This window comes from Pleurodeles waltl, chromosome 2_2, assembly GCF_031143425.1.
Source record: "Pleurodeles waltl isolate 20211129_DDA chromosome 2_2, aPleWal1.hap1.20221129, whole genome shotgun sequence".
Taxonomy (NCBI): Eukaryota; Metazoa; Chordata; class Amphibia; order Caudata; family Salamandridae; genus Pleurodeles; species Pleurodeles waltl.
Window position 1 is genome coordinate 854,636,179 of NC_090439.1, and position 26,910 is coordinate 854,663,088.

At 43.1% G+C, this 26,910-nt stretch overlaps 2 protein-coding genes across 2 annotated transcripts in view; one reads left to right on the top strand and one right to left on the bottom strand.

Annotated features, from left to right (window-relative positions):
• The window catches only part of INTS8 (integrator complex subunit 8), a 629,314-nt gene that overhangs the window by 588,614 nt on the left and 13,790 nt on the right, over positions 1–26,910 (bottom strand). Inside the window, exons 3-4 of the mRNA XM_069220496.1 lie at positions 7,722–7,896; positions 5,024–5,164 (exon numbers count right to left, since the gene is read on the bottom strand). Coding sequence (XP_069076597.1) covers positions 5,024–5,164; positions 7,722–7,896 — 316 coding nt within the window. The remainder of the gene's footprint in view (positions 1–5,023; positions 5,165–7,721; positions 7,897–26,910) is intronic.
• On the top strand, positions 16,887–18,070 carry LOC138283082 (coiled-coil domain-containing protein 86-like). The gene has a single exon (XM_069221228.1). It carries the CDS (start codon positions 16,887–16,889, stop codon positions 17,880–17,882), a length of 996 nt encoding a protein of 331 aa, XP_069077329.1. The 3' UTR covers positions 17,883–18,070.

Here is a 26,910-nt window from a genome sequence, read left to right on the forward strand (position 1 = left end):
GGTAATGCCTCGTTTTCTATACAATTCAAAGCTAACAAATCTGAAATGGCGTATGCTTCTACATGGTCAGTCGGGGGTAACGATCGTTTGTTGATGTTTTCATTGGCTCCAGTTTCTCACTTCACAGCAGTTTGTATTTTCATTGAAGTTTCAGCAGCTCTGTTATTGTTCTTTCATGATGCAATCCAGTGTAAGAATGCAACTGAAACATTAACATATTAAGGGAATAGTGCCACCTAGCGCTGAAGTCCCAGAACGGTCTGTACGTATAGAATCACAACCGTGATATTTTTTTCCAGCTAAACATGTATATCGATTCCAAAAAATGCACCCTGTAACATCAACTGCATCACATTAAATGCCATCAAATGACCTTTGGACCCGACTGTTCAAAAGGATGTGATCTCACATGACTTGAACACTAATAACATCACAATAACTGATATCACTTAAGTTCCATAATAAATACACGATCAGTATAATGCAACACTGTTGCGTTTTAGGTGCCTCTTATGTTTTAATTAGGATGCAGAAATGAATCCAGGATTAGTAAAGCGCGGGTCCCAAGGCGCTGAACCGTAGGCACGAGTAGAGTAAGTGATCTGCCCAGAATCATAAGATATTGAGCCGACGCCGAGACTCGAACCTGGTTCCCCTAGTTCCGAAGTCAGCAGCTGAGGTCCCTACGCAGCACCCTCCCCTGAAATGATACACTAGGGGACCCACTGCTTTCTTCTCTTGGTACCATATGAAAAACTGATGTGCTAGGAGAACAAAGTGCCACGAAACACAGCACAGGGCTGAGACACTTAATTTATACAGCAAACATCCATTTAATAGTTACTTCTGTGTATACTGCAACGAGAAATATGTATTGATCAATCTTAATTAGAAGCAAAAAAGAAACAAATATCAGTTCTGCTCACCTGTATTTATTGATATGGACCATATTTTGAATATGAAGTATGTTATGGACCTAAATTATTTCTCATGCTAATTTATTTTGATTATGCTTTCTCACTTGTGTAAAGCAGAGAGGTGAAACTTTTTCACAAATCATTTTTCATGTATTCCAAATACTGAAACATGGCAAACTCTTCTTTTAAAATCTGTTTATTTCTTACTTTTAAATAAATTTGAAGAGCGTGCATTGCTCATTTATTTTGTAGAACCTAAAGAGTACCGTCGCAGTCGCACTGGAAGTTGTAGAAAATAAAACATGCGTTTGTTCAGATAATGCTTCCTGAGGTCAGGGGTCACAACGGCAGTGACAGGGGTTACAAGAGGTACACTCAGAGGAGCAGCTGCGACCCTGGCAGCCTGTAAATGACACATTGGGGCTAAGAACAATAAGTTGGCGTGCTGCCTTGCACGCTCCCCCTGGAAGCGTTAAGCGTTGCTTTGCACCGCTGACATTTTACTAAGGGGTAGGCCTCCCTTTCTCTATTTAACCTACTTCCTTGCTTCCGGGCTAGGGCATACCGCAGGCTGTTCTTTGGCTGCCTCTGGTCCCGGTTTAGTTCTTGCCCACTGGACTGAGCACGTTTAGTCCCTAAAAAATGTACGTACATGCACGTGCGCAGCGGGGGTATTGGCGGTGTGCCATGGGCAAGCCCATCTGCACCTATCCGCATCTAGATACCTCAAAATAAAGCGCATCTGTTTCATGTGGGGGCAACTTCTTATTTGATCTTTACCTTAGGATCTTTGTAGGAAGTTGGCTCTGTATATACTATTTCAAAGTAAGAAATAGTGTGCACAGAGTCAAAGGGTTCCCCTTTGAGGTAAGATAGTGGTAAAAAGCAGATAATTCTAATGCTCTATTTTGTGGTAGTGTGATTGAGCAGTAGGCTTATCAGAGGGTAGTGTTAAGCATTTGTTGTACACACAATAAATCATGCACATATGCCTCACCTGTGGTATAGTGCACCCTGCCTTAGGGCTGCAAGGCCTGCTAGAGGGGTGACTTACCTATGCCATAGGCAGTGTGAGGTTGGCATGGCACTCTGAGGGAAGTGCCATGTCGGGTTAGTCATTTTCTCCCCACCAGCACACACAAGCTGTGAAGCAGTGTGCATGTGCTGAGTGAGGGGTCCCTAAGGTGGCATAAGACATGCTGCAGCCCTTAGAGGCCTTCCCTGGCATCAGGACTCTTGGTACCAGGGGTACCAGTTACAAGGGACTTACCTGAGTGCCAGGGTTGTGCCAATTGTGGAGACAAAGGTACAGTTTAGGGAAAGAACACTGATGCTGGGGCCTGGTTAGCAGGGTCCCAGCACACTTTCAATCATAAGTTAGAATCAAAGGCAAAGCGTTAGGGGGTAACCATGCCAAGGAGGCATTTCCTCACAGTCTTCAAGTTAGAGTCTATAGTCATCTCTATTGTCCCCTCTCTTTTGTCACAAAAGAGACCAAAAAATGTTTCTAATTTTACCATTTGTGGTTTTTTAACATTAATGCAGGCCTGGCTGCTTTCCAAACAATAACATCTACAATGTCAAAACAAGCGTAGACAAAGCCAAGAAGCTAGTAGGCAATGCCAGACATATTGGCTTTCCCAATGCTTGGTTTAAAGAGTAGCGGTAATGCTCTGGGTAGCAGACTGCTCAATTTGTGAATGAATCCAAACTAAAATGATTCACTGAATGCCAGGGGCGGCAGGTTGTCATCAAGACCACAGGAATTAAATGATACTGCGGCTGCGTGTTCCACACTCACACATTTATCGTACTTTCTGCACAATCCACCAATGACTGCATAACTTGTAGAGTTTACCAAAACGTTTTCAAACTCAAATGGAACAAATGTTAGTGAACGGGGAAAAAAAGTTATCTAGAGCCCTGCAATGGCACACTCAACCTGGACAACTTTCACCTGGTCGTTTCTTTATTCAGCTGATAAACTGGTGGTAATGAGGTTAAACATTTGCTTAGATAGTACGAGTGTTAAAAATGACAAACTAGTGAACCACCACTACAGATTGTGAAGTCTTAAGGTGAATAATTGTCCTCTTGCTGCCGCTCAAAATTATCAACATAGGTGCAAAATATGGTCCTCCATTACAGCATGATTTCAGCAGCCTGGTTCTCAATCATGTTGAGAATGGTGCGTGCAAACATGATGCAATGCAATTTCTCTTGTTATGTAAGCTAGATTCTAATGTGGGTGGGTGTTATGGCCTCAATCAGTGGTCTCAAATGAACAGCTTGGGAGCTACTGGTAGCTCTCCAGTTGCTCCCCTATGCGTAACCCAACCAAAAAATAAAAACATTTTGTTTGGGTGAATATGTATGTTTCCAAAACTGCAAAGTTGTATTTATGAATAAAATGTGTGTATTTTCAGATCCACTGATGCGAACAGTTAAAATTTACTTAAGGCTGATATTTAAATGGCAATTCATGCTGTGATGGCGAATCTTATTAAGGATATTCTTACTTTGGTCCTGGGAACATAACATATAGCAATTTTATGCCATGTAGAAGCAATTAAAATTGAAATAGATAGACCTTTTTTTAAATGGCTGAGATGGTCACAGCAAGTAATCCTGCTTGCCTGATGCACGTTGGTGGTGGGCACTGCAAATAATCCTGCATGGAATGGCCATCTGTTAAATGGTCCCAATTGTGACACTACTACTTTCTGTTGGTTGTTTGAAATGATTTGTATTAAAGAAAGGTAGCTCTTGGTTTAGCAAAGGTTGGAGAACCCTGGCATAGACTGAAGTGTTTACTGTGATTCCAATCTATAAACCTTCTTCCTATTCAGGGATGGGTGTTTGGTGTAAGGATGGGAAAGGTATAACTCTTGAAATTGGTGCATAAAGAGAATATAGCATCACAATGTAATTGTTATAACTAGTAGTTTTGATTGTAATAAACAAAGTGAAGCAAACATCGTACAGTGAAGTACAGGTTCAGTGATCAAATATTTGATTGGTGAAAAACTCAAAATGCCAAAGACTGGTGTCTCCCCTCGGTCGCATGAGTAGCATAACCTCTCTGAAAGATGGTATGTTAATCTAGGCCTTCTTCAGACACGGGGGATCTATTTATGGCCTCAGGGAGGTCAATAATGCCTACCTTTGTTGTGGAATCATCAAGGAGTCAAAAAAAAAAAAAAAAAAAATGTAAGCCATTCTTTTCAAGCCTGATTCAAGGTATGTTAAATGTCCTTCCGATAGTATTACAACTCCTATGAACCATTTGGGTTTCCGGTAAAACTTTAGGACCTTTCTCCTGACATTAGAGAACCATCATGACATCCGTATTGATTTGTGCTTTTGCATTTTTTCTTAAAGACTGCTCAGTGAATTACTTTACGCTAGATGGCGCTCGAACGTCTTTGTATTCAGCAGGAACCAAATAAATAGGAGAATAAACAAGGCACAATTCCTTGCTACTAAACGTTATCAAAACATTCAAGCGCAACACCGAGGTACAAATACTTACAGAAAGGGCAAATTATTCTTCAAATAGTGTACTATGATGAAGTGTTGTAAGATAAAAATAAAAAAAAAGCGGCTGCAGCTAATTTAAGAGATCAGAAAACTGTATAGGCTTCTCTACTGGAAACAGACAATGGAAGAGACATCTATGCACAAAAGATTTTCAGATGTCTCCCATATAGGTGTTCAGACCTCTCCCGTATAGGTGTTCAGACCTCTCCCATATAGGTCAAAGGTGTTCAGACCTCTCCCGTATAGGTCACCAGGAATGCTGATCATCATAAACAATCAGTCACAAAACAATGTTCTGAATAGAGTTAAGGCTGCCAGAAAAACATACAGAAACTGTCCCATATCATCTACAGCCACAATTTGCTTATGAGATAATGTCAACATATAAGACAATCCCATATTATCCTTCAGTGAAACCATCCCCACTCCCTGAGATCAAGTGCTAAAGAATAGGTTACTTGTGCCTAAAACATATTTATGCTCTAAACAAATTCTTCTTACTTTGCCCTCACGGAAGAAACACATAGCAATGCTGGATTTGAATTAAGAAAAGTAAAAAGCAGTACCATCTGTTGTAGAGAATTATAGCCATGGCAGTGGTCGGAGGCAGACTTGTCAGGTCCATGTCCACATGTTTCGTTCCAGGAGGAACTTTACTCACACACAGCAATTCGTTCAGCAGCATATTTAACACAGGAACAGAGAGACTAAAAAAATACGAAAGTGTCAACTTTGCAGGAAATTACAAAGGGTTCTAGATCGCACAACATCTATCGAAAATAATATAGTTCACATATTTAGCTACTACTATGATGTAATAAAAACCATGATTGCAGTTAGATAATCACGGTCCAAAACCACACTGCTGAACGTCAACATTGCCCTTTACTTTATCAACACCCTCTTCATGAAAGGCAAACAAAAACTGAACAGTTTAATTGCCATCAGGATCCATTGGTAATCGAACACTGCAGACAGCAGCTTAAAATGTTACTTAAACAAAAGGAATGTGCATCTTAACAGAGCAGAGCATATGTCCATTAAAACTACTCTTATGGATAACATAATTAACAGTTAATTTTCTGTTTATTGAAGGCAAGCAAATGGTATGTCCAGGATACGTAGTACCTTTTTTCTGATTACAAAATCGTTTTCATGCAAACTACATCAAATTAAATATGCCATATGAGAATATATACCAGCTAACTTATTACACCACATAAACATCTACTCCGGATTCGCCCAAGTGATTATTTTCTATCACTAGAGACTCCTAAATGTCATTACTGGACCACAATACATGTTTACCGTTATGTATGCATATATATTCATTCATATTCATATTCTCTCTCTCTCTCTCTCTCTCCCTCTCTCTCTCTCTCTCCCCTTGCACCTCCTCCTCCATCTCCCTTTCTCCTCCTCACCACCACCCCCTCACATGATGCCTTTTTTTGTTTTGACTTGACACCTTCTGGTGAATAAATTAAGTACTTTTCTCTGTATCGTATTGTAGTTAGTGGTTAAAGGTCAACATTCCTGGTAGATTCTGTGGTTTAGTTAGTCAGGTAATAATGCACTCCAAATAACTGATCACATACTCTCTTTGTACACTTGACTAAAGTAGATAGGAAAAGCAGCAAATGCTTACTCAAGGAGGTAGTAGGAGAAAGGCTTCTATACCCTTTAAGGGCAGATTTGTAGCAGATAAAATATGAATCAACAACTTCACATACTTGTATAATGCTCAGAGTGTCAGATACTCTAGTATCTAGATACAAATGGTCCTGGTAGTAACTGCTAATTTTTCACAGTACTTGAGACAAAGATTAAACTATTCTGTCTCTCTTTGGGAGGGTAGAATTGGTAAATATGGGCACCAGATGGCTGTGGACGATGCCGGTTCACCACTTTTGCATTTTATAACATTCACACTCCTTCCCAAATGATCAACCTCTGGATACATACATGCAGCCCTGCAGGACAATTTGACCAACAAGCAAGGTCGTCATTGTTCAAAGGAAGCTCGAACACTCAAAAGGACATCTTTCGGTCAGATTAGCCTTCTGTTTAGAGGGCTTCTCCTCTCATTAGCCTGGCAAATCCAAATTGCTTTTCTTTTAAGGAAGGTCACAGCAACAGTGTTTTTGGATTAGTTCACTTAAAAGGGTGGGAGCTAAAGGAAATGTTTAATGGTCTCTTTTAAAATTAGCACTTGGCTTAAAATCGGGTCCAAAAACTATTTTTACCTATTTTATTGCAGATCAGGAGCTTTATGCAAATTACGCTCGCTCCTGAACTTGTGCAGCCAAGTACCACTAACTAGGTCCTACCTGGTAGTAACTGCTTGTTCAAACCAGTGTGCCAGGGGAAGATACCTGTTACCGGGGGCGGATAAACGGTTCAGGTTTATTATTGTCCGATAATTTGGACGCAAATCCCGCCCGCATCCTGTAGCAAACCTTATTTGAAGCGGGTGTTTTGTGCCCGCCCACTGCTTACATCCGGATAGAGAACATCCGGGTGTGGCAGCGGCGGCGGCCGAGCCCCACTGCTCTCTGGGACGGCAGACAGCACGGTAGAGAGGTCGTGGAACTGGGAGCTATTATTGTAAAATACTTGTATTAACAAACACGAAAGAAGCGCTAACACTGACCATACATTAGGCCCTGATTAACAAGGTGAGGTCATTCAAAATGTCTGCGTCACAGCAGACACGAAGCATGATGTGTTCGACATATGTTACGGCACATCAGAACCACAGTGCCGTCCTTGGCCGCAGCCACCTCACAACTAATGGGACCCTTAAAGTAGTGTGACGATTCAGGGGTATTCGGGCAAACTGCTAAAGAATGGTGGCCGAGGCTGGCACTCCAACTGTGTGCCTGCATTCCCGACCGGGCAGAGAATGTGATACAGCAACACGTTGAAACCTGGCTACTAGGGAGGAATCTCCTTAAATGCGTCCTCAGTACCATGACTCTAGTTGAGACTGCAGGAAAGTCTACTTTGCTTACAGCACCTACATTTTGTGTTTGTGATGCCTCTCCATATAGCATCTAGGCATTCAAGGTGATCTGCCCAGTGCCATTGCTATATATTGTACATATGTTGCACACACTGGGAACACAGAGCCACAGTTATAGCAGTTATGAGTATCGGAAAGCATGCTGTTCGCTGGAGTTCCATATGCCATGGAAACTTTGCCGCAAAGCTAGATACTACTGAATATTAAAAAACAGAAATAAAAAAAACACACACACTCACCTTTTCTCAAGTGTTTCCAGGCCCCATTTCAGGTGGGCCGCGATTTTAAGAGCTAGGAGTTTCAAGGTACGGTTCTTCTTGTTGTCTGGCGGGGGCTGAACCTGGTTTTGCTCATTAACCAAGGGCTTGGAAGCTTGTTCCAGGAAATGAACTATCAGCATGACAGGCGGAGGGTCTAAAGGTGAGGGGAACAGAAGCATTTTAAATAGGTTAACACCAATGCGTGCTCATGCCTCTATCAGACATTAATTTCCTATATGCAGAATCATGAAGAGTATCTACTGCACTTTAAATCAAATATAATATATTCACAAATCGATCAGTAAAGAAGGTGGTAGTATTACAAGATATTACAGACAGTTAAATGCGAAAATGAAAATACAAGTACTGGTGAAAAAGGTGATAACGATCAGAGGAGTCAGCTCGCCCATTTTTTTCATCTATTATCATTAAAAATCAGTGTTAACAAAGAAACATACACTATCTAATAAAACAAACGTAATACACTGAAGTTATGATCTGATGTAATAGATTCCACAAACTACATTCTGTTCACTTTCCTCTTAATAGAGACGGGTGAGAGGATAAACAATAAATTACCAGATGAATATTCTTCTTGCAATTAGGCTCATGATATTCCAAATCATAAACGCACTAAATCCATAACTTGAGGGGGAGACATTTAGATACAAACACCGCACACTGCGAAATTGGTAAATAAAGAAATTTGATTCTACGAAGCTGGAAAAAACAGAACGTTTTCAGAACTGGTGGAAACTGACTAAGAAAGAATGAGTCACCAAGTCAAATGCAAAAAAAGTGCAACTACGTGTTGTTTTGATATTCATTTCCAGTCACATGCTGTTTCAAACAATAGAATCTGTAGCCAATAATGGTAATACGCACGTGAAAAGTTATGATGCTTTATTTGACGAAGGCTGCAGACTGATTTACTGGTACCAAGCACAGGCGAGATATGGGAAACACACAAACACTAAGCCAAATATGATGTGAGAAACCGGGGGCAAGCGGCCCTCATAATTTGGGAGGAAGACTCACCAGCTAGAGACATGTAAGTGTCATGGTCGCCGTTTAGGGGAAACAGATGTCCCTTCCTGGGCACCTCTCATTGTGGAAGAGCTACTGTTGGAAAGGCGAGAGCCTCCGCTTTCCCATGGTGCACCTCCACTAAGTATTCCTGCTCTGGACCAACCATTCCCAATCCCCACACCACCCCAACCCACCCTGAGTGACAAAGTGTTTCATCAATCTTTTCCTTTCACTAAAGGTGGGGGGGGCTTGGCTTTCCCTATACACCGCAGTATTGGAAAAGGGCTAACAGTCACCGGGAAAAATGGCACATGCCATGTTTAACTGCAGTTTGCAGCCCAAAGGGCTTGGGGGCCTGCCTCCTTGGAAAACTAATGTCAAAGAAGGTAACATTGGAACGGAGAGAGTCTCACTAAAGGATTCTTGCTCGATGACCACATCTGGGCCACGATCCACAAGCAGGAATCCTACAGTGCGCCAGCAGGCAATTATTTTGTTTAGGAGGGGGACGGGTGATGTCTTCCCTTGCAAAAGGGCCAGCTCCCCAAGGGCTCATACTAATTTTTAAACCTTTCCCTTTCCCGGAGGGGACAACTAGGCCTAGATCACCACTTATATGCCTAGTTCATCCCTACTGAAGGGAAAAGGTTAACTATCCACCAGGGGACTGTTTGTTTGCAATTTACACACGGACGCATAACATTGTCATCTCCCCACCCCAAGAAAGAAAGCACACAAATCACCAATGGAGAGGGGAGACTCAACTCTCCACATGTGCCTCTCGTTTGCCTGCTTTCACAAGGGTCAGTGTTATTGACCAGGTCAGGACTGCAAACAAATAAAATGGCAGCTTCCATTTTTTTTCTACGTGGTACATGGCCACCTGATGGGTATGGAAAACTATGTGAGAAGCACTGCTGAGAAGGGTAAAGTCTTTATTTTTCAATAGTGTGACTACAGAATAGATTCTGGTGACAGATTGTGGCAAATATATTCAATCAGTATTTGTAATAAAGCACAGCACACTGTCACCCTGAAGTTATCCGGGCATTAATGGTACAGGGTCTCAGGCGCAAAGCAAGGTCTTGAGCTTCTTCCTGAAGTTGATCAGGGAGGGTGATATTCGTAAGTAGAGGCGCAGGTCGTTCCAGGTCTTGGGGCAGTGTAGTAGAAGGAGCGGCCTTCACTGTGGCTGTGATGGATGCAAGGGACATGTGCTAGGGCTAGAGAGGCGGAGCGTAGGCGTCTAGATGGTTTGTGGAAGTTCATGCAGTGGTTGATGTAGGTCAGTCCCTGGTTTTTCAAGGCTTTGTAGGTGTGCGTGAGCCTTGTACTGACATGTCTTCTGGATGGGGAGCCAGTGGAGGTTCCTGAGGTGGGGGTGACGTGGGATTGTTTGGGAGGTCTAGGATGAGTCTAGCGGCGGCATTCTGTATGACCTGGAGTCTCTTGAGGAGTTGGGTGTCGTAGTCGAGTCAGCTACTGATGAGGGCCTGGGCGAAGGGTTTCCTGGTGTTACTGGGCATCCATCTGAAGATCTTGCAGAGCATTCGGAGGATGTGGAGCAGGATGTGGATACTGCACTGATTTGGCGTTTCATGGTAAGTTCGCTGTCTAGGATAAAGTAGAGGTTGCGGGGATGGTCTGTCACCACGGGTGTAGGGCCTACCTCGGAAAGCCACCAGCTGTTGGCCCATACAGAGATGTTTTTCCCAAAGATCAGCACTCCCGTTTTGTCTGAGTTTGGCTTGAGGCAGTTGGTTCTCATCCAGCCAGCAACACTTTTCATGGCATTACGGAAGTTCTTTCTGGTGGTGGATGGCTCTTCGGTGAGCGAGAGGGTGAGCTGCGTGTCGTCTGTGTAGGATAGGATGCTGAGTCCATGCGACCTGACAATGTCCGTGAGTGGGGTCATGTAGGTGTTGAAAAGTGTTGGGCTGAGGAAGGATTCTTGGCGTATGCCGCAAATGATGTTTTCAGGTTCTGAGGTAAAGGGCGGTAGGTGGACCCTTTGTGTTCTTTCTGTGAGGACGGAGGCTATGCACTTGATGACAATGTCCTGGATGCTGATGCTGTTGAGCCTGTTGATGAGGGAGTGGTGTGATATGGTGTTGAATGCTACTGATAGGTTGAGGAAGATCAAGGCTGTTTAAAGCAGAGGCATTAAAACATATACAGCCTCATTACGACCCTCGCGGTGGCGGTCCGAGTGCCATATTACGACCAATGCGGTAGCGCCGCGGTCGGACCGCCAGCACCACCAGATTACGGCTTATTGTCGGCCTGGAGGTCCTAATCCGCCAGGGCAGAGCTGCAAACAGCACTACCCTGGGGATTACGCCTCCCTTCTCCAGCAGCGGTTTCTGAAAAGGCTGGTGGAGATGGGGTATAGGGTGACTGAGGGGGGCCCCTACACTGCCCATGCACTTGGCATGGGCAGTGCAGGGGCCTCCTTGGCCATCCCATCGCAGTGTTCACTGACTGCTTTGCAGACAGGGAACATTGCTGGTGCACCCTTCGCACTACAGCAATGCCCCTGGCTCTATTATGTATCACTACATTTGTCTCTAATTAGGTTTAAAGGTGTTAGCCCTAGATTGATGCATAGCTGAACAGCTAAATATAGATATTTGCAACTCTGTATTATGCCACTGTGGCCCTTTGGCCAATAGCCCTTCTCTTTCTTCAAACGTATACTGGTATGAGTGCACTTTCTGTAATGGAAGGTTTAACAGACTACCCAAACAAGGTCATTGGTGACTTCACAGAGGGTCACTGGAGTATTTGAGATCAAAGTAGGCTGGCACCCAGTGAAACTTACCAACCCTAGACATTTTTCAAAAAGTGGAGACTACGGGGAGCCAGGGTGATGGTGCATAAACCCCCACACAATTTTATACCCTGTTTCAAATTACACATATTATATGAGAGAGAAAAAAAACAGAAACCTACAGGAAAATGCAAAGGTCTTACCAACCTGCATTTTCAGATTTCTCCAGATGAAAACCATACCACATGTGTGTGGGTAGGCCTGTAGCGTGAGACAAAAATGGACCAAACCAGTGACCACGCGAAGACTACATTAATAGTACGTTTAGTTCACAGCCTTTGTCCTATGCTGTTATGGGCAATAGGATAGGGCACACAAGTGGGTACTATTTTTTATTGGGCTAATTGTGGAAACACTGGGTGGTAGGAGTTTTGTGGACCACACAGACTCTAGAGCTTTTCCTCACACAAATGTGGCAAAAAATAGATTGCAGCTAAAGTTTGAAGTTTTCAGGGCATTCTGGGTAAGAAAAAATACAGGGATCCATGCACTGCACACCAGTACTCTCTGGTGTCTACTTTTGAGAAATGTCTGGGGTTGGTAGGTTTCCCTGGGTCCCTACCGTTCCCAGGACTAAATATCACAGGAGCCCACACTGCCATAATGAGCACATTGCAAAGGAAACATCTTCAGAAATTTCCTGACATGGGCACATTTTTACCCAGAGACAGGTAGGAACAGAGTATAGTGAAATATATGTTATCATCAACTGAATTTCTTTTCAGCTTTCAAACGTAAGACAGTGAGCAATAAAATATATATTTTGCAAAATGCCCTCAGTCACATGGTTTTATGGGCAATCCCAAATTCAGAGTTGTGCAAAAGAAAAAAAAAACTATCCCTGGGCACATTTAAAAAATGCATGTTTCCTTCATAACCATTTTTATTATTTTAGGTTGTACTACAAGAATTAATGCATGGTCAATACACAATGAAAAATCACCATAAGCTGCAGCCAAATTGATGGCTCAGGGAATCACGTATTTTTGCATGGCCAACAATATATATATATTGCTGTGACCTGAACATAATGGTATATTACTTTTGTAGGTTGACAATCAGTCCAAAAAGTACAGACAAGAACACTGTTACTGATTTTTATTTTTTATTAGTGCTGGAGTTCAATGATTTGTTTCTTCGAGAAAAACTTCAGCGATCTACACAAATGACCCCTTGCTGAATTCACAATTTTGTCTACTTTTCAGAAATGTATAGCTTTCCAGGTTCACCCATGGGTTTCACATCTGTTTCCAACACCAACTGCAAGACGGTCGAAAACACAACTGTAGGAAGTTGGCTCTGTTTATACTATTTCAAAGTAAGAAATAGTGTGCACAGAGTCCAAGGGTTCCCCTTAGAGGTAAGATAGTGGCAAAAAGAGATAATTCTAATGCTCTATTTTGTGGTAGTGTGGTCGACCAGTAGGCTTATCAGAGGGTAGTGTTAAGCATTTGTTGTACACGCACAGGCAATAATTGAGGAATACACACTCAAAGACTTACTCCAGGCCAATAGGTTTTTATATAGAAAAATATATTTTCTTATTTTATTTTAAGAACCACAGGTTCAGGATTTACAAGTAATACTTCAAATGAAAGGTATTTCACTCAGGTATTCTAGGAACTTTGAATAATCACAATAGCATGTACAGTTTTGACAAAAATGGCAATAAGCTATTTTAAAAGTGCAAAAATCAACAGTTCCTGGGGGAGGTAAGTAAATGTTAAGTTCACAGGTAAGTAAAACACTTACAGGGTTCAAAGTTGGGTCCAAGGTAGCCCACCGTTGGGGGTTCAAGGCAACCCCAAAGTTACCACACCAGCAGCTCAGGGCCGGTCAGGTGCAGAGGTCAAAGAGGTGCCCAAAACACATAGGCTTCAATGGAAACAGGGGCGCCCCGGTTCCAGTCTGCCAGCAGGTAAGTACCCGCGTCTTCAGAGGGCAGACCAGGGGGGTTTTGTAGGGCACCGGGGGGGACACAAGCAGGCACAGAAAGTACACCCTCAGCGGCACAGGGGCGGCCGGGTGCAGAGTGCAAACAGGCGTCGGGTTTTGTGTAGAAAGCAATGGGGAGACCTGGGGGTCTCTTCAACGATGCAGGCAGGCACGGTGGGGGCTCCTCGGGGTAGCCACCACCTGGGCTAGGCAGAGGGTCACCTGGGGGCCGCTCCTGCACTGGAGTTCGGTTCCTTCAGCTCCTGGGGGCTGCGGGTGCAGTGCTGGTTCCAGGCGTCAGGTTCCTTGTTGCAGGCAGTCGCTGTCAGGGGGAGCCTCTGGATTTCCTCTGCAGGCGTCGCTGTGGGGGGCTCAAGGGGGTCAACTCTGGCTACTCACGGGCTCGCAGTTGCCGGGGAGTCCTCCCTTAGGTGTTTGTTTTCTGCAGGTCAAGCCGGGTGCAGAGTGGAAAGTCTCACGCTTCCGGTGGGAAACGTGGGGTCTTTAAAGTTGCTTCTTTGTTGCAGAAAGTTGGAGTTTGTTGAACAGGGCCGCTGTTCTCGGGAGCTTCTTGGTCCTTTAGATGCAGGGCAGTCCTCTGAGGCTACAGAGGTCACTGGTCCCTGTTGGATGCGTCGCTGTTGCAGTTTTCGTTGAAGTAGGGAGACAGGCCAGTGAGGCTGGGGCCAAATCAGTTGTCATCTCCGTCTTTACTGCAGGGCTTTAGGTCAGCAGTCTGTCTTCTTCTTTAGGTTTCAGGAATCTATCTTCCTCGGTTCTAGGGGCCACTAAATACCGAATTTAGGGGTGTGTTTAGGTCTGGGAGGGCAGTAGCCAATGGCTACTGTCCTTGAGAGTGGCTACACCCTCTTTGTGCCTCCACCCTGTGGGGAGGGGGCACATCCCTAATCCTATTGGGGGAATCCTCCTTCTACAAGATGGAGGATTTCTAAAAGTAAGAGAGTCACCTCAGCTCAGGACACCTTAGGGGCTGTCCTGACTGGGGGGTGACTCCTCCTTATTTTCCTCATTATTTCCTCCAGCCTTGCCGCCAAAAGTGGGGGCAGTGGCCGGAGGGGCGAGCATCTCCAGTAGCTGGGATGCCCTGCGGCGCTGTAACAAAGGGGGTGAGCCTTTGAGGCTCACCGGCAGGTGTTACAGTTCCCGCAGGGGGAGGTGAGAAGCACCTCCACCCAGTACAGGCTTTGTTTCTGGCCACAGAGTGACAAAGGCACTCTCCCCATGTGGCCAGCAACATGTCTGGTGGGTGGCAGGCTGGCAAAAACTAGTCAGCCCACACTGGAAGTCGGGTATGTTTTCAGGGAACATCTCTAAGATGCCCTCTGGGTGTATTTTACAATGAAGTGCACCCTGGCATCAGTGTGCATTTATTGTGCTGAGAAGTTTGATACCAAACTTTCCAGTTTTCAGTGTAGCCATTATGGTGCTGTGGAGTTTGTGTTTGACAGACTCCCAGACCATATACTCTTTTGGCTACCCTGCACTTACAATGTCTAAGGTTTTGCTTAGACAATGTAGGGGCATAGTGCTCATGCACATATGCCCTCACCTGTGGTATAGTGCACCCTGCCTTAGGGCTGTAAGGCCTGCTAGGGGGGGGGGACTTACCTATGCCACAGGCAGTGTGAGGTTGGCATGGCACTCTGAGGGGAGTGCCAAGTCGACTTAGTCTTTTTCTCCCCACCAGCACACACAAGCTGTGAAGCAGTGTGTATGTGCTGAGTGAGGGGTCCCTAGGGTGGCATAAGACATGCTGCAGCCCTTAGAGACCTTCCCTTGCATCAGGGCCCTTGGTACCAGGGGTACCAGTTACAAGGGACTTACCTGAGTGCTAGGGTTGTGCCAATTGTGGAGACAAAGGTACAGTTTAGGGAAAGAACACTGGTGCTTGGGCCTGGTTAGCAGGGTCCCAGCACACTTTCAAATCATAACTTAGCATCAGCAAAGGCAAAAAGTCAGGGGTAACCATGCCAAGGAGGCATTTCCTTACAACAATAAAACAGGAAAAATTGACCACCACTTGGAAAATTGCAACAACTGATGTAAACAAGCATTTGTAAATGCATTAGGTTTTGCCTATGTGATTATTAACAAATTATGTTTTGTTTGTTGTTGTAAATTTTAGCTTGGTGAGCAGTTGTGCAATAGAAGTTAATGAAACTCCATAAAAGTGTTAGGACTAGTTTATTGAGAAAGCCAATATATAGTGCAGCAACTGTGGGACTTGCCTGTGCAATAGCACTGAGACAGTGTAAGCAGAGGATTGGTATACTAACCCAAAGTATTTCAAAACAGTTTTGCTGAAGAGCAAAATTCTTTCAAGCAGAACCCATCTGCAAAAGAGGCTCTGCAAATTATTGATGTAAGTTCTTGTTTGATGTACATAGAAAAGCAGTACACATCCTCTTTTACAGAACAGTACTGAAACAGAGTAAGCATCAGCAGTGCAAGCATCCCTCGTGTACATACAATGGTACAGAAGCAGTACAGGCTTTGTTTAATATCTGTGGGATTACACGTGTGTGAGAGAGACAGCTCTAGGGTCTGGTGATGGTTTGTATGTGACATTGTTATTTGTGCTTTTGTATGTTATGGTATGTGTTTTGGGGACGTTACAGCTGCTCCCATGTTTGTGTAGTCGTCTGTATGATATGTATGTAATGGTGAGTGTGTTAACATAATGGTGCGCAAGGGTGCCTTATGACGAGTGACGCGGTCATTGCATATTTTGTGGGATGGCGTTTGGCTGTGTGCGCGCGTGACGGCTGGACATGTATGTGTGAAAGACAGAGAGCTGTATGTGGGTCTGTGTGTTTAAGATTTATGAGTGTATCTGGATGTGAAAGTGTGACTTGGAGCTAAATAGCAGTACTGGAGCGGCCAGTACAATTCCAGAGGATCTTCCCACTCAATGTCAAAATAAATTCTGGACAAATATATGCTACAAAGAAAGGAGGTCCCTCCAAATTAATTAAAAATAAATCATGCAAAAAATACAGCTGAATATTTCCAAGAACCCTTTTATCCAAAGCAAAGTATTTATAATGCAAATTTATAAAATGTAAAAGCAAATCCGTGCACCAAGGATTTAACAAAGCAACCATTGGTTAGATTTGTTTACTGAATGTTACTGAATGCTCAAAAAATTATTGTGTTAAATTGTGTTATGGCCCACTTCAATGGTGACAATGATATCAACCCTAGAAGGATACAAGACTAAGGCAGCCCCATTACCTTTATCCCACAGATATCGGCTCCTAAAACTATAGAAAGTATCTTCACCATTCACCTGTATGCACCACCTGCTCACAGGGAACACAAGTAAGCACATGGTTAGATGTTCTCTATCTTCTGAGACACACGGATTCTTCCCTAAAGTCTGTCAGACTGCGGGTGATGAACAGAACATCTGCAGGGGATACTGCAACTGCACTGAACGTCAGGAAGTTGGTGGTGTCGGAAACAGACCTCCGAGGGTGCGCGGAAACCGCGGGTTCAGTGAGCATGGCCGAACACCCCGAGGGAGCGGGGACTCTCCTCCGCAGGAGCCGACGCCTGGGGGCCGAGCCCCGCGGGACGTTACAGCGGAAGACGGCTCTGTGGCCGACGCGCACAGCGAGGGGGCAGATGGGGCAATTCGGATTCTGGCTACCGTGGAGGAAGCGGCGGACGCCCAGGGCGGAGGGGATGCGAGGGGCCCTACGGGGGAGACTCCTTTAGTCTCCGAGTCTCCGATGCCACAGGCGCCCAGCAACGAGGGAGGCGGACACCCGGCCGGGGAGAAGAGGGCACCGCCGGAGACAGCCCCGCTCCCCAGCCAGAGACCGCGGCCTGAGAGGAAGGTGCTCCAGGATCCGACGAACATCCCCTCCCACAAGGTGGATGCGACAGTCCCAAAGGGGAAGCCCAAGTCTGGGAGGGTCTGGAAAGATCCAAAGAAAAGGTTTTCGGTCATGGTCAAGGACCGCCCTCTCCACACATCATGGGACAAGAAGATGAAGGCCCGTCAGGAGATGCGCCTGGTCAAGGACTTTGCCCGGCAACTTCGGGACGACAAACAGAAAGCTAAAGAGGAGAAGAAGCAGCGGCGAGCTGAGAACTTGAAGAGACGCCTGGAGAATGAAAGAAAAGCAGAAATAGTTCAAGTAATCACAAATCCTGCGAAGCTCAAACGAGCTAAGAAGAAGCAGCTCCGACGTATCGAGAAGCGAGACACATTGGCTTTGCTTCAGAGTCGTCACGGCGTGCACAAGAAGGGTGCAAGCAAAAAGAAACCCAAAGACATGGAAAAGCCTGTGGGAGAGGCAGAGCCAAGCACAAGCTGACTGCTGTGATTTCGGAGGGGACATTCACACTTTCCTTGCCCACGCCCCGATGGTGCATATATTGTGTGTGATTCAGATTGATGTCCTTCAGGAGTAGTTTTAACCCTCTTATAGAGGTGTGAAAATTTTGCCAGTATTAACTGGTGATATGCAGAAAGATTTCAATATTAAATGTTATATTAATTCTACTGAACTGCACACTGAAATGTGGGGTGGGCTACTTAACGGGATATAGGCACGAGGCCGCAGAGTGTAAGACAGGGTCAATGTTCCTGAAACTTAAGACAGCTGAACACGCAGGTGCATTTGTACTTTATTAAACGAATGAAAGCATTTAGGAAGATTTTTTTTTTTTTTTACATTATAAGAAGATGCAAACAATAATACACAGTCAGATTTGTCTATGTGTGTAAAGGTGCTGTGCCCCAGGCCAGAGGATATCAAAGTACCATTTAAAACTGGATGACGCTGTTTTCTTACACTCAGTTTTGTCCTTTGGCAAATTCTTCTCTGTAACTCTTGCATGAAGGGTAAACAAAAAAAAAATCTTTCATCAGAGTTTTTCCCCTCTTCCCGATGTGGATCTAGGCCCCCACAGTTCCCTGTGAAATTACTCCCACTGGAAGCTTTTTTTTTTTTTTTATATAAAACATGTGTTGCTGACATGTTGACAGATTGCTCAGTGAAGGGTTTAGGTGCATGCACAAGGCGGGTCTGTGGAGACACTTGCCTCTTGCAGTTAGTCTCCAAATGCTGAAAAACGTACCATCCATATTTAATAAACAGGGGAAGCAAAAGAGACTGCAGAGGGGATCCTGTCAAATAATAAATAAAAAAAAACACATACACATGTATATCGCACACTCAGCCAGAGCAGGCACTTCCCTATGGTTCAGCCAGAAATCGCCTCTCGCACGGACGGAGATGCTGCTGCCTTTAAAAGCAGGTTTTTGCAGCAGCTGCGAGGACATTTGCATCCCTGCCAAAGGGTTTACTAAAGGAATCTGTAAGCGAGTAGCTGCTATGAGTTGAGGAGATCAAAACTGGACAAAAACACACCGTAATGAAAGCTCAGATTGTGGCGAGGCGGCCTGAATTCCTACTCTGCTTGCCTTGACAGTCTTACGCTTGGTAAAGCGATCTATGCATTTATAACGGAGAGGAGCTGGAGACCATCAGAGAAGCAGGTTGAGTGCAGGCAAATGTAGAACACGAATGCTGCTTAGAGTCACAAGCAGAGAGGAGGAAGAGAAACAATGAAGGAGCAGGGGGCTTAAAATTTGACAAACAAGTTGGGAGAGGTGGGGACACAATAGAATAGCTCTAAGGGGAGGGGAAAGAGACATTGGGGAAAGAGACATTTGAGAACGAGAAGAGGGTTTGAGGATGGGAGAAGCACGAGGGAAACAGTGAGAAAACACAGAAACTAGAGGGAGACTTCTCTACAGAGGAGAGAGAGGCATCAATATCCCTAATGTCCAATAATTAGTCACCTGGAAAAGATGGCTTCAGATGATCCGTCGGGTATCTGCAAGCGCCGACCACAGAGTTTTTTGTTTTGCAAATAGGACGCACTGAAGTGGATCCCTGCTTCACCTCTGGAGGGACTGGTGAGTGCGCTGCTTAAGAGGGAGCACTAGAGTGGGTGCCTGCTTCACCTCCAGGGGACTGGTAAGTGTGCTGCTCAAAAGAGAGCACCAGAGTGAGTCCCTGCTTATACCCCAGGTGGACTGGTGGGTGCGCTGCTCGAAAGCATGCAGAGGTGCTGGCAAGAAGTTCCAGCAAAGCAAAATCAGATTAAAACAGTACTTGCGCCATGGTAGACTGATAAGAGAAAGACAAATGAGGAACTAAAGGAAATAGTATGCTACAGCCAATAGAAATGGAGACAAGCATTTGCAATACAATAGTGAGTGATGTTAGTCAGTATGTACATTTATATAGTAGTGTGTCTTTAAGTGATATGATTCTATAATGGAATTTAGGGGATAGAATCAAATGGGGAGACAGTTGAAGGTGGTGAAGACTGAAGGAGGATGCATTACGGTGTGCTGGGCTGAAATATAATAAAAGCTTACAACTTCAATCTGTCTGGAGACTTCACTACAGAAATTGGCAACAAGGGAAATCGTTCAGCCCCCACACCAATGCACACCACTGATTAGGGCGTGAAATGTTGTACGGCAACGAGTAAAAGGACATACTGAACCTTTCACCGCTAGATCAAAACGAGGATCGCATGTATGGACGGCACAAGCGCTGAGGAAGAACAGTTTTTGGGAAAATGTTCGTCCGCCAAAGGGAAACACTGGTAAGGGCGGCATCGCCGTGCGGAGTCCCTCGTTCTGGCATTGTTGCACTGGTAGTCTGTGAGCGAGTGAATACGTCAGCACGTACAAGATTGGATACGCGCAGAAGCCCTTGAACTGTTGTCTCTTGCAAGTGCGTCATTGCATATAAGATTGTAGACGTGATCGCGTTTAAAACAACACTGGTCAGCACGTCAGTTGAAGAGAATTACATGCCGCCATATTGGATGCTGGTGCTAAGTGGCTGTGAACACTGGAACAATAGAGAACAATTAATATATCTGTGCTGTGAATTACATCTTGACAATTACTGAAAGTGTGTGCAACGCTCCTGCATTTTCCTGAAACTGAGTGAATATAATTATAAGGATTACCTCTATGTTCATTGCGCTGGATCTTCTCAGGGTGACAAATTTACATATTGGTATGTAATTATTCATTGAAAATGGGAAGAGACCATGAGTACATAAAATTTATCCGCACCTCAGTCTTTTCTTCTAGCTAAGGGTGAACCAGTTATAAGATGGCAAGAATGGAAGGAATATTTATGGAATTACATAGATACATTTGAGGATGAAGAGTTTTCTGCAGAAAAGAAGGAGAAAATATTATTACACTGTATTGGGCTGGGAGGTCTTAGAATGTACAACAAAATGGAAAAGAACGTAAGAGGTGATGGAGAAGGAGATGATGTTTTCACTTAAGCATTAGAGGATTTGGATCCTCACTTTTCCCGGACGGTTTGTGTTGCAGTGGACCGATTTAAATTCTTTCAAAGGAAACAGAGCAAGTCGGAAATGGTTGAGGAATATGTGTCGGCCCTTAAGAATTTAGCAAAGACTTGCGGATTTGGTGGGTTGCAGAAAGAATTTATTTGTGACCAAATAATTATGCATACAAGCAATCCTAATATCCAGGATAAGTTGTGGGTTAATGGTGAAGCACCGTTGAAAGAGGTTATTGCATTGGTAAAGAAGGCAGAACTCACTGGTAGATGCGGGAAAGCCATTGAAGAGGATGTGAATGAAGTTAAACATGTTCAGGTGACCAAGAGAGAAAAGTAAAACTATAAAAATGACCCTAAGACTATGGGCAACAACCAGATGGAACAATGTGAACGTTATGAACGAAAAAAAAATTATCGGTGTGGGAGTATGTACCATTTTGAGGATAATAAGAGATGTCCCGCAAAAAATCAAAAGAGTTAATTGTGCAATTGTATGGGACATTTTGCGAGAGTGTGTAAGAGTTCTAGAAAAGTTAAGATTAAGTACACTGAAGAAGAAGATTTGTCTGTAACCGATTCAGATACTCAAGATGATATTGGTAATGCTAAAGGAGTATTTTGCATTGAATATGACATGTTAGACATTGAGCAGGGGATGAAAAGAAAACCAATGGATGAAGTATACATGGGAGGTGTGGCGGTCAAAGTGACTGTGGATTCTGGTTCACCATAACTGAAATGAACATTTAGAAGGAAAAATAAAAAAAAATGTAGGGTGATCAGTTAGAAAAAGCAGATGTGAAGGCGAAAAGTTATACTGGAGAAAGGATTGATTTAATTGGGTATAGAAATATGGAGCTTGAATTCAAAGGGAGGAAGGCAATGTGCAAATTGTATGTATCTGAAAAAGGTCCACTGGTGTTGGGTTGGGAAGATCAAGGGAAATTAGGTATAATTTTGAACCCAAATCGTTCTGAACCTGTGTTGTCTATGGAGAGTGATTTTGTGTGCAATGAAGTGGTGCAAAAGTATCCTAAAGTATTTTCAGGGAAAATTGGATGACTGAATGGTTTTTGTCATAAAATAGAACTGAAAAAGGATGCTAAACCATGTGTTCATAAGGTCCGTTATGTGCCTTTCTCAGCCAGGGAGGAAGTATTGAGAGAACTTAAACTATTAATGACAGCGGGTATAATTGAGCAAGTAGAGTCTGCGGAATGGATTTCTCCGTTGGTTGTTAGACGTGCGGATGGAAAGGTTAGACTATGTGTTGATCTGCGAGATTTGATTGAAAATATAGTGGTAGATCAATATCCTATACTAAAGATTAATGAGATGTTTGCTAACACAAGGAGGATAATTTGGTTTTCCACACTTGATTTGAAATCAGCTTATCATCATGTAATGTTGCACCAGGATAGTAGAAAGTTAACAACGTTTATTACGCCTTTTGGATGTTTTCGATTCTTGATGGTACCTTTTGGATTAGTTTCAGCAGCTGCGATGTTTCAAAGAATAATGAGTAATCTGTGTCAGATATCAATGGAGTTAAGTGTATTCCAAGATGATGTGCTGATAATGGGAAAAACAAAGGAGGAACATGATGAGAAGTTGCGTTTGGTTTTAGAAGTTTTCGAAAAGAAAGGTTTAACAGTAGAATATGGAAAATGTAAGATAGCTGTGAGAGAAGTGAAATAATTAGGACATGAGATTTGTGAAGAGGGAAAAAACAAAACAAAGCAAGAGTTAGTGGAAGCAATTGTGAAGGCACCCTCTCCCCAAAATAATGACAAAGTGAGAGCTTTTTTGGGCTTGGTGGAGTTTTATTCAAAATTCATAAAAAAATTCTGAAAAAACTTATGTAATTTGACAATTGTTGAAAAACAGAGTAAGATTTGAATGGTCTGATTGTTGTCAGGAAGAATTTGAGGGATTGAAAGTAGAAATTAGTAATGCTCCATTTTTAAAGGGATTTGATCCATTAAGTAAAATATTTATTACTATAGATGCCAGTACAAAAGGCTTAGGGGCTGTCTTGTCTCAAAAAGAATAAAGCGAATAATGAATGGATTGTTGGTACTGCGTCAAGAGCATTAACCAAGGTGGAAGAAAAATATTCTGTGATTGAGAAAGAGATGCTTGCTTGTACTTGGGGTTTGGTCCACTTCCGATAGTATATTTGGGAATTTAGTCAATGGTTTATGATCCGTCCTCACAAACACTCTAAGGTTCTCACCAGCAAGGGGCTACAAAACGCGTCACCCAGACTACCAAGGATGTCTGTAAAATCTTTGGATTTTAATTAAGAGGTACAATACATACCAGGTGTAAGGAATAGAGTAGCCGATTTTTTTAGTCAAATGTTACTGCCTGCTGACAGAAGGAAAGAAGGTGATGAGGAAGTAGGGGAGGATGAGCAAGTTGGGTTATTGTTTGATGACGGACTGGATGGAGTCAATCAGCATGAATGGAAGAAAGCCACGGGAACAGACAGGGAATTGCAAAGAATTTTGACATTTGTGAGTTCAGGGTGGCCAAATAAGAAACAACTTAATCAATGTGAACATAGTTATTGGGAAGTTCATAATGAGTTGACTGAGGAACAGGGTATGTTACTGAGGTGTGGCAAGTTTGTGCAACAGGCGGCATTGCGTGAAAAGATTATGGGAGTATGTCATGAAGGACATTTAGGTATTGTGAAAACTAAGGCAAGGATAAAGAATATGTATTGGTGGCCAGGGTTAGACTGTGAGGTGTAGAGATTAGCGAGAGAATGTGTTAACTGCGAGAATGCTGCTAAAACACAGAAGACATTTAAACCACCATTATGTCCGGTACCATCTCCAAATATGCCATGGGAGAAAGTGGGTGTTGACATTATAGGACCAATTGAGAATGATGTGTGTGAAAAGAAATATATTATAGTGGTAATGGATCATTTTGCTAAGTGGCCAGAGGTGAAGGTTACAAACAAAGCACAATGTGAAGATGTGAAACGTTTTTTGGATAAAATATTTATGAAAGAAGGTTTACCGAGGTGTGTGATCTCAAACAATGGTCCTCAATTTATTGCAGATGCGTTTAAAAAGTTTTTGGTAAGGAATTGAGTTACCCACAAGTTGACATCGGTGTATCATCCTGAAGGCAATTGTTTAGTGGATCGTTTTAACCAGGTGATAAAAGGAACGATTCAATTGGCTGTTAGTAGTGGAATGAATTGGGAAAAGGAAGTAAACAGGGTGGTTTGGGCGTATAGAGTAACTCCCAGCTGTAGTACAGGGAAAAGCCCTTTTGTAATAATGAGAGGTAGAGAACCCATTATTAAGGAGAGTGAATGGCTTCTGGAGAGTAGAGTCTCGGAATGGTCTCCGGAAAATGTAAAAAATAAATAAATAATTGTTGGAGGCCAAAGAAGCATATAAAATAGGTTATGATGGGAAACAGAATGTGAAAATGGTGCCGGTTAAAGAGGGTGGATGGGTCAAAGTAAAAAAAAAAAAAAAGGAATAAGAAGGAGGGGGAAGTACGTAAAGATGAAAGCAGATTTAGTGAACCACTGAAAGTATGCAAATTATTTTGCAACTCTGCACTTTTGAGTGATGGGAAGGTATGGCATTTGGGCTGGTTGTGTAAATGTAAGTTGGAAGGGAACTTCCAGAGGAAGAGAAATTATGATTGGATGGAGGATGTCTGGGAAGAACAGCGCATTGGAAGAGAGGTAGAGCTTAGTGAACCCAGGGTGGTGAGTGATTAGAGTGAAGAGTGTGTTGGAAGTAGGAGGGGAAGATATGGTAGGCGGATAAGAAAGCCTATGAAACTGAGAGCTTATGTACATTAAAAATGTAAATAGTGTGAATAAGTATATGTAGTAAAAAACAGGTTAAAATATTGGCTCATAACAAAATGGTAAATGTAATTTGAAACGTTATATATATATATGGGAAAAAACTAATGTTAAGGGGGAAGAAGTGTAGTGATGTTAGTCAGTATGTATATTTGTGTTTCTTTAAGTGATATGATTCTAAGATGGAATGTAGGGGATAGAATCAAATGGGGAGACAGTATGAAGGTGATGAAGACTGAAGGAGGATGTATGACGGTGTGTGGGCTGAAATATAATAAAAGCTTACAACTTCAACCTGTCTGGAGACTTCACTACAAATAGGTCTCACATTTTCTTAAGCTAGAGCTATTGGCATTGTAAATTCATAACTAGACTTTTCTTGCCACATAAACTGGTTAACCCTGCCTCATAGTTTCGTCTTTTCCTGCCATATAATTCCAGTGGCCCAGCATTTAACTAAAAAACTTCCATTTACCTTCTTCCTCTATATTAAAACATATACAATTATCATATAAACCTTTATCAGAAATAAAAACGTTTGATATTAGAGTGTAATGCTCAAAACACCATAACAAAAATATAATTTGGGACGAGTGGAGGGTAAAAGGAAAGAGGGAGTAAAGATGGAGAGGGCAAGTGGCGTAGTAACAGTGTCATGTGCCCTGAAGTAAGAAAGGAAAATGGTTGACTGCAATTTCAGTAGGAAAATACAGCAGTAATTAGAGTTGAGTGAGGTTCACTGCGCCTGTTGCTCCATTGATAATGAGGCCTCAGGAGAGAAAGTGGATGGGGCAGAAAAAGAGAAGCAAAAGGAATTCAACAAACAAAAGGAAGAAAGAGAAGGGGTCACAAAGAAATGAAAGAAAAAAGGAAACAAAAGAACGAGAAAATGAAAACACAACTAAGAGAAGAAATAGAGCAAACGTGAAACAAAAGAAAAAGGAAGGGAAGTTAGCAAATAAAAGAAAGAGGAAAAATAACGAAAGAGAAAAATGAACATTAGAGGAAAAAAAGATCAATGGAGTGAGAAACAAGCAGCGAAAGAACCAGGGCAAGTATGTACTGACACATTTCCCACAGACACAGAAAGGGAAAACCAGTTTGACACTTTGGGTCCTGACAAATAACTTGTGGTTTCCATATACAGACGGGAAAAAGAGGGATTTATAGTAAAACATGAATTGCGAGATAAAAGATAAGAGAAACACCAAATAAAGGAAGGAAGAAAATCTTAAAAAAAAAAAAAAAAAAAGTGAAGGGACGAATACTGAGTCAAAGGAAAGAGCAAATAAAAAAAGAATGAAGAGAAGAGAAGAGGAAAAAAAAATAGTGAGCGAATGAATGCCTGATGAAGAAAAAAATGAGAGGAACGAAACAAGGAAAGAAATAACCACATTTTTGCAAATTTGCAGGAGGAGGTGGCAAGAGGAAGAGGCAAATAAAAAAAAAGGACAGGAATAGAAATAAACATTTTAAAGGCGAAAGAGTGAAACTGTTAATGTGTGGATTTTAAGAGCTGGAAAGAGAAAACTGGGGGAGAAAGAAAACATTGAGAGTAAACAGTAAAGGAAGGAATGGAGTGAGATAGGTGAAACAGACTCTCCCAAATAAAGATGGCAGCTAAGAATAGATTTAATTGGCTCCCCCACGTCCTCAAACAGAAGTCATAGTGTGGAACAGAAGGGGGCACTACAGAACAGCAGGAGGTGATTAAGAGTTGTATCTGAACCCCAATACAGCAATATTGGGGCGTTTCAGATCAGAATTGGGGGTATGGACAGTGCTTTGTCTCAGCTCAGTGCTGGAATAATGGAAAGGTAGCAGGTGAGGAATGAGAATGAGAAACTGAGCACTGTGTAATTCCTGGTATTGAAATAATGGGGCTCTGCAAGATAGGGTTGAGCTGCACTGACAGAATTGTATGTGGGCTGCAGTACTAGAATAGTAACGGGCACACAAGGTCAGAAGTGAGGTATGTTAATGGAGCTATGTGAGGAACCTAGTATTGGGGTGCCAAGTGTTAGTCTGGAGGTTCCCTGGTGAATCTGCACGTGGGAGTGGAATTGCCTCTGAACCACAGAAGCGAGGAGCCCAGAAGTGCATGTGTGTGTGTGTGTGTGTGTGTGTGTGAGCCTTAGTACTAAGAAG

Coding starts and splice junctions, on each gene's coding strand:
- LOC138283082 (XM_069221228.1), top strand. CDS start 16,887: ATGGTTAGATGTTCTCTATCTTCTGAGACACACGGATTCTTCCCTAAA.